This window comes from Dipodomys ordii, unplaced genomic scaffold (genome assembly GCF_000151885.1).
Source record: "Dipodomys ordii isolate 6190 unplaced genomic scaffold, Dord_2.0 Scaffold14, whole genome shotgun sequence".
NCBI classification, from domain to species: domain Eukaryota; kingdom Metazoa; phylum Chordata; class Mammalia; order Rodentia; family Heteromyidae; genus Dipodomys; species Dipodomys ordii.
The window spans coordinates 8,421,051-8,438,120 of NW_012267230.1; the positions used below are offsets into that span (position 1 = coordinate 8,421,051).

The following is a 17,070-nucleotide window of genomic DNA, read 5'->3' on the forward strand; positions in this document are numbered from 1 at the left end:
GCTCCCTTGTCCAGACTTCCCCTGGGAAGTGACGTACCAGCTCTCACTTGCCTGGAAATCAAGTACACCATGCAGCAGATCCGTATTGAATTCATACTCTGTGTTGGCCTCTGTTAGCAGCCTTCTCTTCCAAAGGAAGATGTGTCACCCAAACAGCCTGAGTAATGACACAGCCAATGCCCTGAGCTATATATATATATAGAGAGAGAGAGAGAGAGAGAGAGCTTTATGTGTGTGTGTGTGTGTGTGTGTGTGTGTGTGTGTGTGTGTGAGTGGGTATTTGGGGGCCCATGAGTAGTTAAATAGGTTATCAGTAGAAGCTAGACTGACATCCCTTTCAGTTTAAATCAAGCCAACATCAAATTGTAGCGTTGGTTTATGTATTCATTCATTCATTCATTCAATTTTATGCTAGTACTAAAGGCTTGAATTTAAGACCTGCACGTTGTTCCTTAGCTTTTTCACTCAAGGCTGGCGCTCTACCACTTGAGCCATAGCTCCACTCTCAGCTTTTAGGTGGTTAATTGGAGATGAGTGTCTCATGGACTTTTCTGCCCCGGGCTGGCTTTGAACCGTTGATCCTCAGATCTCAGCCTCCTGAGTAGCTGGGATTACAGGTGTGAGCCACCAGTGCCTAATGGGTTGAGTTTGTTAGTTTTTATTAAGTGTCAACAAGACGTCAGACATTTGGCATCAAGTGAAAACATCTAGATAAATAATTGACTGAATTTTCCATCATTTCCCCAAGCCCGTCTGGAAACTTAGATTTGCTGCCCAGCGAATGAGGCCTCATTTGAAATCCCTTGATGCACAAAAGATCATTTTTCTGGATGCAAAAACTCCTGAAAACAAATAGCTTTTTTTATATATATGTCCTCAACAACAACAACAACAAAAGATATGGTTCATAAAGGAGCTGAATTTTTGTACTTCTCCACTGGAGGATTGTAAAATATGGAGAAAAGAAATGTTTGCTTCTAGGGAGAAATACACTGTAGAGGGGGAGGTCACCCCTGCATTTTGTGGGAGTTGGGCTTTTCATGGGCTTTGAGCTTATGTTGGCACACGTTGTGATTTATAAGGAACTGATAACAATGCGGAGATAATTCCTAACCACAGGAATTCTGTCTAGTGGATTTCCCGAAGCCTCCTGGGAAAAGCCAGAGCGCCTTCATTTGCATATTCATTTCCACATTTCTTATCCCTGAATTAGACTGTTCTTCAGGATCTTTGAACTCTGTTTTAACACCTCCTTGGCTCCCGGGAGAGCACACCAACTTTAACAGGCATTCCTTTCTGCATCTTTGTGAGAAAATTTGACCATTTTCCTGAAAAATCATCTTCCCATAATAACCTAGGAGGAGATTGGGTGGCTCACGCCTGTCAACCTAGCTACCTACTGAGGAGGCTGAGATCTGAGGTTCGCAGTTCAAAGCCAGCCCTAGCAGGAAAGTGCATGAGACTCTTGTCATCAATCAACCACCAAAATAAAAGCAGAAGTGGAGTGGTGGTACAAATGGTAGAGCAGCAACCTTGGGCAGAAAAAGCTAGGGGACAGCACCCTGAGGTCCTGAGTTCAAGCTGCAATACACACACACACACACACACACGCACACACTTAAATAAAATGAAATGAAAACATAGGAAGAGATTGAATTTTTCCCCTGACAAGTTATGACCAGGATCTGGCATGCCCCCCCCCCACAAATGCCTGGGGTCCAAGGTTTTGTCACCAGCCTCTGGCATTATTGAAAAGTGGTGAGACCTTTAAAAGGTGGGACTTAGTCTTGAGTGAGGGGCGGGCCCTTGCAGGGGATATTAGAAAAAGCACCTGTCTGTCTCTTGTTCCCCAGCTACCACTTACTCCCAGCCTAAATATTCTGTCTCATCAGGGACCTGAAAACAAACCACAACCAACCACAACCCTGGCCCCAAATCTCTGAAACCATGAGAAAAATATAAGCCTTGCCAGGCACCAGTGGCTCAGGCCTGTCATCCTAGCTACTCAGGAGGCTGAGATCTGAGGATCACGGTTCAAAGCCAGCCCAGGCAGGAAAGTCCGTGAGACTCCTATCTCCAATAAACCACCAGAAAACTAGAAGTGGCGCTGTAGCTCAAGTGGTAGAGCACTCGCCTTGAGCTGAAGAGCCGAGGGACAGCGCCCAGGCCCAGAGTTCAAGCCCCACAAACAAACAAACAAATATATATATATATATATATATATATATATATGCCTTTACTCTTTTAAGTTGTTTGTCATCTTGGTGATTTTGTCCTAACAACAGAAGGCCAACTATTACACATTATTTCTTCTCATGGGCCTCCATCTCCTACTGCCTGGCTCGTGAGAACTATGGGTAAATTTCTACAGCACATGGTGGGCTGGTGCTTTCGGAGACTCATGAGCTACATACAGACCGTTCAGTTCATCCTGTTTTCCTTTTTCTAGCCAAAGACGATACATTGACCACAGCGGCTGGCCCAGCAAATCATGAATGGTGTGTGCAGCTCCCTCGTCGGTGACAACGATGGTTGTGAAGGTTGATAGCGGCATCCGTGCCTTTTTTGTCATCCCCGTCCCATTGGGTATGTAGCTTAGGGAGAGCAGGCAGGGGTTGGGTCATGCGTGGTCAGGTAGAGAAAGTCCTTTCTTAGGAAGACAGCTCAGTCTGATCAAATGGGTTCAACTGGATTTCTTATTAGTCCTTAGGACAAGCGCCTGCCCCTGTGCTCAGATTTCTACTCGGATTGTGATGGGTGAGGTGGAGGAGGAAGCTGATTGTATTAGAAATGACTTGGGATTGAACTCAGAGCCTCACACTTGGGAGAGAAGCACTCCCTCTTTCCCTCTCCCCGCCCCCCCCACTGCAGGTTATTTTGGGATCACATTTGCCCAGGCCTGGGTCTGGAATGCTATCTGCTATAGCATGCCATTACACTCCGTTTCTTCTGTTGAGATGAGTCTCATGGAATTTTCTGCCCCCCCCCCATCTTGCCAGCATAATCCTTCCAATCTCTGAGATTACAGACAGATGCCACCACTCTCTGCTCTTGCTTGAGATGGGGTGGTCTTGCACGTATGCCCTGCCAGCCTCAAACATGAACCATTTTTTACTCCATGTTGGGCTGCCAAAGCAATAGCAATGAGTGCAGAGACAGACAGACAACTGGAATACCTCATTTCTCAGTACAGCTCTGTTCCAAGGAATTCGGGAACATTAAAGAAAGAATAACCCATGTGTCTTTTCTTCTCCCCAACCTCATCAAAAAGAACTGCTCATTGCTGTTCGCCGCAATGGATGGGTGACTGGCTGGCTTCTCTCCTTTCCTAGCACAGCTGGGGATGGGGTTAGAGCGTCAGCCAGGCTCTCCACACATCCAGATCACGATCCCAGAGCCAGGGCGGCGGGTATTTCTGGTCATCCTCCTGCAGCATTTCCTTTGTTCTAAAGTGGAACTGACCGTTCCTCCTTCGCGGTGTAGCAAGTGGGAAACTTATTGGGGAGGAACACCTAGGAAAAGCAAATCCCGGTTGCTTGGGAGAGGTCTCTTTACGCATCACAAAGCTTGTGAGTGTGTTTCTCTTGGCTCCATCCTGAACATGTCCAACCCTCTTGATGGCCTCGGTGTGTGTGTGTGTGTGTGTGTGTGTGTGTGTGTGTGTGTGTGTGTGTGTGTGTACATAGAAAACAGAGACATCTGTAGGAACTAGGAACTACAATGGAACTAAGATGGACTTGACTATCTGAATCTGGAACTCAAGTGTTCAGTGCTTGGGGTGTAGCTTAGTGATTCTGTGGGTTCCATCTTTTGTTACTCCCTTTCCCCCTCTTCCCCCCCCCCGCCCCGCAGATGCATGGATAAACCCATGTTCCAATCCTAAGTGGAATATGATTTCGCAATAAGTTGCCCTGATGTCTGCTCCAACACAGACGAGTCAAAAGCATCACGCTAATGACACCAGCCAGACACTCAAGGCCACAGGCTCTATGAATCACACTCAGATAAAATATCCCAAGTAGGTTAAAGACAGAGAGGCCGAAAGCCAGGAAAGCTAAAGATTTGAGGTTTGTAACATGCTACCCTAAATATGCACCTTGGCATTTGAGAAAGCAGCAAAGGAAGGTCATTTTGACCTTCACATGTGACAGGTGTCCTGTCTTGTCCCCAAAGGAAAGAAATGTCCACACAGGGCATCAAGAATGTGAGCAAGGGGCTGGGAAGGTGGCTCAGTGGTAGAGCGCTTGCCTTGCATGTCTGAGGCCCTGGGTTCGATTCCTCAGCACCACATAAGCAGAAAAAACCAGAAGTGGTGCTGTGGCTCAAGCGGTAGAGCGCTAGCCTTGAGCTGAAGAGCCGAGGGACAGCACCCAGGCCCAGAGTTCAGGCCCCATGACCGGACCCCCCCCCAAAAAAAAAGAATGTGAGCAAGCCGGGCACCAGCAGCTTACACTTGTCATCCTAGCTGCCGAGGATCGAAGTTCAAAGCCAGCCCAGCAGGAAAGTCCATGAGACTTTTATCTCCAATCAATCAGAAAAAGCTGGAAGTGGTGCTATGGCTCAAATGGCAGAGCTCTAACCTTGAGCACAAGGAGGCTCAGGAACAGCGCCCAGGTCCAGAGTTCAAACCTCAGGGCTGGCAAAAAAAAAAAAAAAAAAAGAATGTGAGCAACCAGGCCTGGCAAAGCCTCCCCTCCTTAGTCCCCTAAGTCTCCTCCTTCAGCTTTTCGAAACCTGTTTGTGAGCCAGACGCCTGGCTCGCGCCTGTAATCCTAGCTACTGACATCTGAGGATCATGGTTCAAATCCAGCTGGGGCAGGAAAGTCTGTGAGACTCTTATCTCCCACGAAACACCAAAAAGCCAGAAGTGGAGCTGTGGTTCAAGTGGTAGAGCACTAAGCTTTGAGCACAGCAGCTCAGGGAAAGCGACCAGGCCCTGAGTTCAAACCCCACAACTGGTACAAAACCAACTAAACAACGAAAGTTGTTTGTCTACCACCACAGCCAAACACAGTGGCTACTGGATTCTTTTATTTTTAAGCGACTCCACTCCAGCCTGTGTGGTCTTGCTAGCCCTGTGCGAGTCGATTCTGCTCTTCTCTCTGTGTGTGATCAGGATGCCCTGGGAATGATCCAGGGTATTATACGTGGTGGTGATGAGCTAGGAGATACATGCTTTACTTGTTTCACTCCCCTAAACACAGAAAGAGCTAAGCAGAGGTAGATCCCCAGAGACCGCTGCCCAAGGTCACAAGGTCAGGGAGGCCATGCCTAGTCATGCTAACGGAGAGTGTTAATCTAACTGTCACATCAAGAAACAGCCATCAAAGCCATGAAGCGAAACTACAGCCAACTCGATTGTGGGCCTTGAACTCAGGGCACTATTCCTGAGCTCTTTTGCTCAAGGCGAGTGCTCTACCACTTTGAGCCACAGTTCCATTTGCAGTTCTTGAGTGGCTCATTGGAGGTGAGAGTCTCATGAGGACTTTTCTGCCCAGGCTGGCCTCAAACCAGGATCCTCAGACTGCAGCCTCCTGAGGAGCTAGGATTACAAGCGTGAGCCATCAGTGCCTGGCTGATGATTTGTTTTTGGAAGTTTACAAAACACCATGCAATCATTTGCACCTCAGCTCCATGGATTAGCAGGCACCTGCTGCAGCAATGAGAAGCTGGTTGATTGAATGTGAAGCTCCGAAGGGCTGGGCAGTGCTCTGGAGCCTGGGCCTGGGAAATGCACAGGAGCGGGTACTCAGACTCTCTGGACACAGCCTTGCAGCAAGACAGAGGCTCATAATTGTTCTCAGTTTAGCCCATAAAGCCGCGCTTGACCCTATTAAGACTCATCTCAAAGGCCAGCGAACATGCTCCCGTGGCAAAATAACAGAATTAATCTCTCGACAGCATTTAGCTATGAGGGTGAGGCAGCGGCCTGGATTTTGTTTTGGGAGGACTGGGAGGGAAATGATCTTTCAGGGCCTGTGTTTCCATGATTGGAAACAGGGACTATTTTCACTAGACCTAAAATCAGCAGAACTCAATGATCATCTGTCCCTTATTCCAAATGCTACTGTGCCTACAAGGATATTACAGACGAGGCCATCAGTTAATATGTAATGGACAGATGCATGGAGGATGGAGGATGGATAGATATATGGATGTAGGGGTGGGTAGATGGGTGTGGATAGGTGGGTGGGTGGATAGATAGCTGGGTGGGTGGATGGTTGGGTAGGGGGATGGATGAATGGGTGGGTGGGTAGATGGATGGATGAGTGGGTAGATTGATGGATGAATGGATGGATGGATAGGTGGGTGGGTAGATGGATGGATAGATGGATAAGTGGGTAGATAGATGTATGAATGGGTGAATGGGTGGATAGATGGATGGATGGGTGAACAGATGGATGGATGGATGGATAGATGGATGGATGGATGGATGGATGGATGGATTGGTGATGGATAGACAGATAGATCAATAGGTGAATGAATGAATGACCTGTTTGGAAACGTAATTCATGCCATGCACTGTAGTGACCTTCCATCTTGGATTTTCTGGAGCCCATCTAGTTGAGCTCTTCGACGCAGCGCCACCAGCAGCTTCTGTCTCAGCCTGACAGGCATTTCTCTGTGCATGTTGTCACATATCCTGAACGGACTTAATCGCGCCAGCTTCAGTACCATTTGGTGACATGTATATGGTAGATGCTACCCTGCCAGAGCTCCCCTATTTCACCATGGAACTATGGGACTGACTGTGCCCATTTCAAGGATGAGAAAACCAAGGTTTAACACTAGGAAGCAGCAGTGTTGGGAAGGAAACACAGTAGGCACCCACATGGGAGCTACTCACATAGTAGGCCTCTTCTACAAATGAACAGTTAAGGAAAAAATGAATTGCCTCTTTTTTTTTTTTTTTTGGTCAGTCATGGGGCTTGAACTCTGGGCCTGGGCGCTGTCCCTCAGCTCTTCAGCTCAAGGCTAGCGCTCTACTACTTGAACCACAGCACCACTTCTGGCTTTTTCTGCTTATGTGGTGCTGAGGAATCGAACCAGGGCCTCATGCATGCAAAGCAAGCGTTCTACCACTGAGCCACCTTCCCAGCCCATGAATTGGCTTTTAAAGAGGGACTTATGAGTAGTGGTCTGAGAACTTCTACTTGTGCTGACTCCCATCCCCAGCTCCTCTTTGTAACAGGGAATCACGTGGGAACCCCACAGGCCCCCAGACTCCCACAACCCAGAAGCCAGCAGAGCCAGATTTCATTACGCTGAGGGGGAAAGAAGCAGGAAATAAAAGCAAACAAAAATCGGGCTCACTGAGGACTCTGGCGGTTGAAATCCTTCCTGCCTCCGGCTGCAAGTTCACCCCCCATGCCCTTCCCTCCTCCCTTCACCTCTGGAAATTCTACTCAGCCTTCTGGCTCAAGGCAAATAAACACTCCTCCTGGCTTCCTGCCTGGAGTCTTCCCCTGAAAGCCAACCTTGGCTGAGCATGGAGGCTCACGCCTGTAATCCTAGCTACTCGGAAGGCTGAGATCTAAGGATCATGGTTCCAGGTAAAGTCCATGAGAACACCCCCACCACCACTACCACACACACCTCCACCAATAGCTGGGTGGGGTGTGGCTGTAATCCAGATAGGATGTGAAGCCTAAAATAGGAGGATCGCAGTCTGGGCTGCCAATTTAAAAAACAACCAGCAGTGTACCAAGGATAGCAGAGGCAGACAGGAGCACTTGGTGTCCAAGAAAGCACCACAGGAGACTTCTTAACTCCCCAAACCCCAGCTGCCCAAAGAGGGGATGAGAATCCTGCAGCAAGCAGACAGAATTGCTGGGAGAACTGACTGAACTCCACTCAGCTAAACTCATGCTCTGCCATTACTATTACTAAGTGTTTAAGAACTAATCAGAGGCCAGGAATAGGCTCCATGGATTGTTGTCCTTCGATGACCACATTTAGAAGCAAACGCTTATTTAAAACGAAGCACAAAGTTATAAAAAAAATCAGTGGATTTGTTCAAAATTACCTCCTAGGATAAATCACCACATTCACATGCTTCCAATCCTGCTCTTTCAGTTTCCTAACAGTTTGCAGAGCGGGTTGTCTAGCCACTGGAGCAGGGACTGTCATGTCTTTGCATTCTCTCTGTGTCTCTGTCTCTGTTTCTCTGTGTCTGGTCCTAGGCAGACACTCTACCACTTGAGCCCCACTCCTCATTCTTTTTTTTTTTTTTTGGGTCCAGTCATGGGGCCCGAACTCTGGGCCTGGGCACTGTCCCTCAGCTCTTCAGCTCAAGGCTAGCGCTCTACCACTTGAGCCACAGCGCCACTTCCGGCTTTTTTCTTTTTGCTTATGTGGTGCTGAGGACTCAAACTCAGGGCCTCAGGCATGCAAGGCAAGTGCTCTACCACTGAGCCACCTTCCCAGCCCCCGCTCCTCATTCTTAACTCCTTTGCTTTGCAGGTAGGAGCTTGTGCTTGTACCAAGGGCTGGTCTCAACCTGCGATCTTCCTATCTTCCCTACTTCCTAAGTAGTTGGAATTATAGATATGCCTCATGATACCTGACCGAGATTGTCATGTACACACTCACGCGTGCCAGCACACACACACATACACACACACACACACACACACACAATATTTTGGCCCTATTGGTATCTGAATTCCTGGCCTGTCCTTGCTAGGCTGGTGCTCTACCACTTGAGCCATGCCTCCATCCCTGATTTTCACTTGTTATTTTTGTTTGCTTGTGTGTTTTGGTCAGTTGTGAAGCTTGAACTCTGGGCCTGGGTGATGTCCTTGCGCTCTTCAGCTCAAGGCGAGTGCTCTATCTCTTGAGCCACAGCACCACTTCTGGTTTTCTAGTGGTTCATTGGAGATAAGAGTCTCACAGACTTTGCTGCCTGGGCTGGCTTTGAACCGTGATCCTCAGATCTCAGCCTCCTGTGTAGCTAGGATGACAGGTGTGAGCCACTGGCGCCCGGCTCACTCGTTATTTTTGATAGAATGCTTTACTTTTCCTGGAACCCTGGTCCTCCCAATCTGTTTGAAGTCAGCCAGTTTGAAGCCAGCCCAGGCAGAAAAGTCAGTGAGACTGATCTCCAATTAACCAGCAAAAAAATGGAAGTGGTGGTATGGCTCAAAGTGGTAGAGCACTAACCTTGAGAAAAAGAGCTTAGGGCCCAGGCCCCAAGTTCCAGTCCCATGACTGACCAAACAAGTAAAAAAGCTAGAAGTGGAGCTGTGGCTCAAGTGGTAGAGTGCCAGCCTTGAATGAAAAGCTAAAGGGCAGCACACAAGCCCTCAGTTCCCTAGTAGTAGCACACACATGCACACACACGCACACGCACACACACACACAGAATACTACTACTAAAAGTAAAATAGTAAAAGCAATCTCAAATTGCACAGATGAAAGCAAATACAAACCTTTCACTAAGAAGGTTTGGGATACACAGATTGTCAAACAATCCATATTATTTCTGGCTCTGCCTTGTTTATAAGCAGGAGACACCGGCGCATTTAATGATCTGTTTGCTAGTCTGAACACATCCTTAGACTTTTAAATAACAGTCATCTCCCTTGGGCCTGGGGAAAGCTTGCTGCCTGCGCCTTCTCTTCCCAGCCCATTTACTTCTAGCTTGATGTTCTTGCCTCTTGGCGTTCTGACCTGGCTAGCACAGACACCTGTCCCGACCATCTTCCTTTAAGGGACATTCAGATTTGCCAAGAAATGACCGCAGCACCCCCACAATCCCGCTTCTCAGAAGCCCGGCGGTTTTCCCAAAAGCCACCTTGTCTTCATGTCTCCTTCAATTCATTACAGTTGGTTGCAAGCAGTATTTTGCTATACCTCACCACACTGAGATGTCACTGTGCATTTTTTCCAACTGAGTTTTAAGAACAACAAAAAAAAAACCAATACAAGATTAAAAAAAAACAACAACAATAACACAAAACAATCTCACTGCTGTCCCAAAGCACTGCCAACAGGGCTAAGCACAATGGCCTAGAATCTGTTTCAAATACAAAAAAGGTCCTAGAGGCACTCCCGAGACCCTGGTTCCATTTCCCCAGCATTGCAACAAGAAAACCAAGAAGCCAATGGTGACGAAAAGCCTTTCCCCACGCATTCCCCGCAAAACAGGTGGGGTGTGTACACAGTCAGTACCCCAAACTTACAGGTAAATGGCAGCAATGGGAATCTGTGGCTGGCAACCTTGGAAGGATCTCTGCAAATACTGCTGGGGGTCTCTCACTCAAGACTTCTTAGGACAAGCATGGGGCCTGAGGGAGCGGGTACAAGTGCCATGTCCACATATGGATGCTCCAAAGACTGGAGCTGCAAACTCCCCTCCCCACACTTCAGAGTTCAAGCGGTGCTGTAGCGCATCACATTAGCTCTTCTCTAAAAGTAGTAGTTGACAGGCAGGATAGTATCTGATGCAACATTAACAACTCATTAACAACTCATGTTACACAATCTCTCCGTGTGTGTGTGTGTGTGTGTGTGTGTGTGTGTGTGTGTGTGTGTACTAGTACTAGAGCTTGAACTCAGGGCCTGGGTGCTTACCATGCTTTTTTTTGTTTGTTTTTGCTTGAAGCTGGTCTCTACCACTGAGCCACCCATCACTTCTAGCTTTTTGCTGGTTAATTGGAGATAACAGTTTCACAGACTTTGTTTTTTTTGGGGGGAGAGGTGTGGGGTTTGTGCTGGCTTTGAACTGAGATCTATAGATCTCAGCCTCCTGAGTAGCTAGGGTTTACAGGTGTGAGTCACCAGTGCCCAGCTCTATTCTTTTTAATTTATACGTATTTGATGTCCTGCCTAAAAGAGTTAACAATATGTCTTCTTTTTCACGGGTGATTTCTATTCTCCAGCGTTTCCTGCACTGGTGCATTGGTTCAGTAACTGTTATGCCCTTGAGTTGATCGTATTAATTTTCACACTTCGTTAATAAATAAATGGAGGCTCAGATTTGTGGAATGGATCCTCGGTGAGTTGTGTGCTCCTATAAAGCTATTTTAGTAAAACAAAAAAAAAATGCTTGCAGAGGTGAGAAGAGTTTAGAGACCAAAACTTGCCAGATGTATGGTTCAAAAGTGGGGGGCTTGGTCTTGTGATTTGAAGAGATCTAAAAATTGAATGCAGAAAAGAGGGGAATAGATTGGGGAGTGGTGTAAGGCAAATTAAACTCTGTGATCTTATATTGGCCTGGGAAATAAGCTTCAGAATCATTGAAGGTTTGGAAGAGGAAGAGTGAAAAGCTTTCCTCCAAGCCTGGTGCCCAGTGGTTCACATCTGTAATCCAAGCTACTCAGGAGGCTGAGATCTAAGGATTTTGGTTTGAAGCCAGCCTAGACAGGAAAGGCTGTGAGACTCTTATCTCCAATTAACCAGCTTAAGTGACAGAACGCCAACCTTCAGTGAGAAAAGCTAAGGAACAGTGCCTAGGCCCTGAATTCAAGCCCCAGGACCAACACACACACACACACACACACACACACACACACACACAGAGTCCTTCTCCCTGAATTTTAACAGTTTGTAGCCTAGGAATCGGAAGTACAAAATCCTCAGGGGCTACTGATAACAACTGGGTGCTGGCTGCAGTTTTTCTTTAGCTCTGATTTTTTTCCCTAATAAAATGGTGAGAAACCAGAAAGCTCTAGATGTGTTTATTTAGGGACTGTCCAACACAGCAGTTCCAGTTCTGGAGATGGCTCTCTGTGATTCTTTGGGAAGGATCAAAGAAAGTTCTTCTACAGTAAATACTATATGTATTCTGTAATCTATGTAATAATTTACACATGCACACAGAATGTTAATAATATATATCAGGCACTTATTTTGAGCTCTCCATACACAGTCTTCTTTTTTTCTGTTCCCAATATATCCAGAAGGTAGACATGGTTTATTATCTCTACTTACAGAAAACAGGGGACAGAGGGACACTTAGAAACACATCTAACACCACATGGTTCACGTGGAGGAGAGTGAGGCCTCAAACCAGGGTTTCCTGGTGTTCTTGGGTCTTCAGGCTGCCTAGCTTTTTCTCTGCAAAGCCCAGCACTGTTCCAGAAGATTGCATACTTGTAAAGCGAATGGTCAGCTTCGGGGACTCTCACTAACCTGGCCCCAAATCCTGGCTCTGCTCCATAACAGTCGAGTCTCCTAATAGGTCTAGTTTCTTCAGACAGGCCCAGAGGAGTGAGAATTCCACATGAGCTGCTTTGGGGAGCTCAAGGGGATGCTACATTAAAGGTTCTTTGCAGGGGGTGTTAACCCAGCTGTACAAGGTGGTCATCCTTGTTTTAATTTTGAGCCTGTGAGCCACAGAGAGCATCAGCCCTAGGGTTATGCCAAAGCACCAACGCCAAAGAGTTTGGGAAGGAAAAAGGAAGTGTTGCTGTGGCTCAAGTGGTAGAGCGCTCGCCTTGCGCTGAAGAGCTGAGGGACAGTGCCCAGGCCCAGAGTTCAGGCCCCATGACTGACCAAAAATAAAAACGTTAAAAAAAAGAAAAGGATAGAAAAGAAAAGAAGGAAAAAGATTGACAGCATTATGGCATCCCTCACAGCAGGGGAGAGAAACAAACGCATTGGAGTGTGATTTTCAACTTGAATACAGTTCAGCCAGTCCAAGAAGATATTCTGAATTCATGGTACCAGAGATAGAGAAAGCAAGCATGCACACACACACACACACACACACACACACACACACACACACACACACACACACACATTTTCTTCCAGGTAGAGACTGGAAAAGGAATACATTTCCAAGACTTTCCCCAACAGAACCCTTAGTATTAGCGAACAGCACTGAGCCAGGTCACCCAGGGTCATTCCAGGGAGCCATGGGGTCCCAGGCAAGGGAGAGGGTCTTTCTCACCCTGCCAGTCAGGGGGAAGGGGCACACCGGAGCAGGGGAGGTGTGGGAGGTTGGCAGGGGCAGCTGGTATCCCTGGGCCCTTGGGGGTGCTGCCTCTCCCCTTTAGCTGAGTTTCAGCTATTGTGTCCTATTCATTAGAAACAAAAATCCTTTATTTGGGAATGCTGTGCACCCCCCCCAAAAAAAAAGCACCATTAAGAGAAGGATACACACAGCAGATCTGTTTTAGAGGCAGAAATTAACTCCAGGAGGAAGGAAAGGTGGAGGGGGGGTGTCTTCAGGACTGACCTCCTCCTCCCCTCTCCCCCTGCCCCCTCCGTGGACACTCCCCCCTTCTCCACCCCTCCTTCTCCACCCCCCCGCCCCCCGCAAACATCCCTAGCAAGAGGAAGAGGACCCCACTCCTTCCGTGCAGGGGAGATCTGGGGCTCAGGAAGTCCAGCCCTGGGCCAGGCTGAGCTGCCCGGCGGTTTCTGGGCAAAGCCCAGCCCAGGCTGCCGCTTTGTTCGCAGGGAGAGCGGGCTGTGGCATCCCTGCGCACCCGGGCACCGCCAGCCAGCCTGGGAGGGCGGTGTCCCGCGGGATCGGGGGGCCCACCACCCCTCCCCGCCTGGATCCCCCCCTCCTCTCCCCACCACTCACATCTCCCGATGCCCTCCGCTCTCCACGCCGTCTCCTCCACCGCCCCATAGCGCCTCAAAGGTTTCTCAGCTTCCAGATGGGTGGATAAAGATTGCTTTAACTCCATGGCTGAAGCCCACCTTGCAGGTCGAGGGGTTCCCCCTCCCCTCCCCCCTCTACTCCATCCCTGCCTCGGGCTGCAGAGAGAGAGAAGCGGGTCCAGCCAGCAGCGTTTTAAGGGGCTGGGCGCTCGTGACGGCGCCGCCGCTCCATCTCTTCCTCCGACTGGTACCCAAGGTGGGGGGGAGCGGGGGGAGGAGAGGGATGCAGGGCGCATGCGCAGTAGCGGAGCTGGGGAGACTCTGGGGGCTGGGGAAGGAGAAAGCGAGGGCAGATGCTCAACTCTCAGAACAACAACAAACACAAGTAAAATAAAACCAGGCAAAGAAGTGAGATCAGGGCTTCGGCCGCCCGAACTGAAGCTGAAAGCGGAGCTTGGCATTGGAGGGGTGGGGGTGGGACTGGGCTGGAGGGGGGGGCTTGTGAGCTGTCAGCAGGCTGGTAGGGTTTTGGTGGGACTGGTGGGCCTGGTGGGCCTGGTAAGCGCTCTCCCTCCCTTCCCTCCCCACCTCTATCTTCTCCCCCCACCTCTCTCCGCGATGGATCCCTCTTTATAAAAGTGTGGGCAAGCTAAGTGTGACCCTTGATCTGTGTTCTGTTGAGCTTTGTGGGGATTCCTGTAGTCTGCTCATGGGTGTGATTTGAATATGAAATTACACACACACACACACACACACACACACACACACACACACCTTCATTGACTCTGCATTTGCATCTCCCTGAGATGGAGGGAGAAAGAGATGAGAGGGAGACTGAGGGGGAAGGAGGGAGAGAGAGATTGATTTTCAACACTGGGACAACAAAACTGTTTCAGACATGGGTCTCTACTTTCTAGGAACCTGGTGATTAATCCTACTGACAAAAGATGGAAGCATTAACAATATAAAGTGGGCCAGGTGCTGGTGGCTAATGCCTGTGATCCTAGCTACTCAGGAAACTGAGCATTGATCGGAGGATTGCAGTTCGAAGCCAGTCTGGGCAGGTTAATCTCCAATTAACCACTAGAAAACCGGATGTGGAGCTGTGGCTTATAGTGGCAAAGCACTAGCCATGAGCACAAAGGCTCAGGGATGGCGCCCAAGCCCTGAGTTCAAGCCCCACTACTGACCAAAAAAATTTTTTTAAGTTATTATCAATAATGAACTTCTATATAGCTCAGGGGAGAACAAGGAAATGCCATACAAAATCCTAAAACATTTAGGACTAGATAACAATAAGGGTACTATATATTAACATTAATAAGTTGTTTGGTTTGGGGTTTTGGTTTTCTGTTTGAGACAGAATCCAGCTATATTGCTTAGGCTGGCTTCAAACTTCTGGGCTCAAGTAACCCACATTATTACTTATCTTTATTTGTGACTCCATAGCCAGCCGTTGGCAACCATAAAGGCTGTGTTTCCCCGCACACATTTCCTATTCTGGAGATTTCATAGGAATGAGGTCACAGCGCAGGGCCCTTGGGGCCTAGCTTCTATCACTTTATCATACTCTTGTTGAGGTTTCCCAGATGTTGTAACATTAGTGGTTCTTTGTTTCAGGACTGATTAATATTCCATTGTATGACAGAGCCAGATTTTGTCTATCCATTCAGCCACTGGTGGATAATTTGAGTGATTTCTACCTTTTGGCTATTGTGAATCATATTCCCATAAACACTTCCATGCTAGTATTTATTTGACTGTTTGAAACTCATACCTAGGAGGAGAATTGCTAGATTACCTGGTGATTCCCAGTTTAACTTTATTTTTTTTGTTTTTGAGAAATGGCCAAACTTGCTTCCACAGCAGCTGAAGATTAGATTCCCTCAGCAACATAGGAGACAAGCAATTTCTCCATAAGATCACTAAGAGATATTTTTCATTTGCTCTTCTTTCTCTTTGGTATGAAGCAGTATTTCTTTGTGGTTATTCGTTGGGATTTCCCTAATGATAAATGATTGATTAGGTTTCATTACGTCTGTCTGCTGATCATCCATAGGTGTACCTGCTTTGGAGAAATAACTGCTGATTGTATATAGCAGAATACTCCGTGGCACCAAAAAAGATAAGACTATTACCCCCATAAAAGGATAAACCAAGAAATATGGGGTCAGGGATCTTTGTTGTGCTACTTTTACTATTTATTCTCTATATTCGAAAAACTTCCCTCGGGGCATGAATAGCTCATGCCTATCATTAATCCTAGCTACTGAGGAGGCTGAGATCTGAGAATCCTAGTCCAAAGTCAGCCCAACTATAATACAAATAAAAGAAAATAACTTTTATTAACTTTTCCACAAATAAAAATGACCCATAGCCAGGTGCCAGTGGCTCACACCTGTAATCCTAGCTACTCAGGAGGCTGAGACCTGAGGACCGCAGTTCAAAGCCAGCCTGAACAGGAAAGTCCATGAGACTCTTATCTCCAATTAACTACCAGAAAACCAGAAGTGGCGCTGTGGCTCAAGTGGTAGAGCACTCACCTTGAGCTGAAGAGCTGAGGGACAGCGCCCAGGCCAGACTGGCCCACAACTGACACCACACACACACAAAAGACCCATAATCCACAAATTATGCATGATTTTTTTAATTGCACGTAATCTGGGTACAATAGCATTTATATTTTCAAACCCCGGGCATTACACACCAATACGAGTCTCCAAACATCAGCAAAATACTGATAGTGACCTCTTACAGTTGTCATGAGAATTAGTGATTTCCTGGATTCTCCAATGTGCCTACCCACTAGTATGTATTCCTTTTAGAATCAGAGAAAAAGGTCAGCAATTTTCACTTTGCAGTATGAGAGTTTTAACTCAAGGCCTTGAACTTGCCAGGCAAGCCACCAACCACTTGAGCCACACCCAGTCCTTCAGCTTTTAGTTTGATTCTTTTGGGTTGGTCGTGGGACTTGAACTCTGGGTCTGGGCCCTCAGATCTTCAGCTCAAGACTAGGGCTCTACCACTTGAGCCACAGCACTACTTCTGGTTTTCTGGTGGTTTATTGAAGATAAGAGTCTCACGGACTTTCCTGCCCGGGCTGGCTCTGAACCGTGATCCTCAGATCTCAGCCTCCTGAGTAGCTAGGATGACAGGCGTGAGCCACCAGCAGCCCAGCTCAAGAGATCGTTTCCTTTAGCATGTTCAAATCAGCTCTCCTGAGCAGCTGTTGTCTTATCATTCCGAAAGAAAAGGGGGTGGGAGAAGGGAATAAATTCAGTGTCTAAAGCTGTGAGAGTCATAGAACTCTGCAAGACTAAGGAACAAAGCAAAGCCAGCTGCCTTAGGGGCCAGAACCCTGTCTGTTTGCATTAGTTAAGGACGATAGAATACTTCAAGTTCAATAACTGGCGGAGGCAACCATCTGTGTGGCATGATTAAGAGCCTCCTCCTGGCCTAGCTCCCCAGCCTGGCCCAGCGCCTCAGCTCTGCTGGGAATGCCAAGGACTG

At 47.7% G+C, this 17,070-nt stretch overlaps 1 protein-coding gene across 1 annotated transcript in view; it reads right to left on the reverse strand.

Annotated features, from left to right (window-relative positions):
- Positions 1-13,646, reverse strand: part of LOC105982082 (chromosome unknown open reading frame, human C16orf45) — a 42,109-nt gene extending 28,463 nt beyond the window's left edge. The window contains exon 1 of the mRNA XM_013011501.1: positions 13,541-13,646. Coding sequence (XP_012866955.1) covers positions 13,541-13,646 — 106 coding nt within the window. The remainder of the gene's footprint in view (positions 1-13,540) is intronic.
- Positions 13,647-17,070: the final 3,424 nt, after the last annotated feature.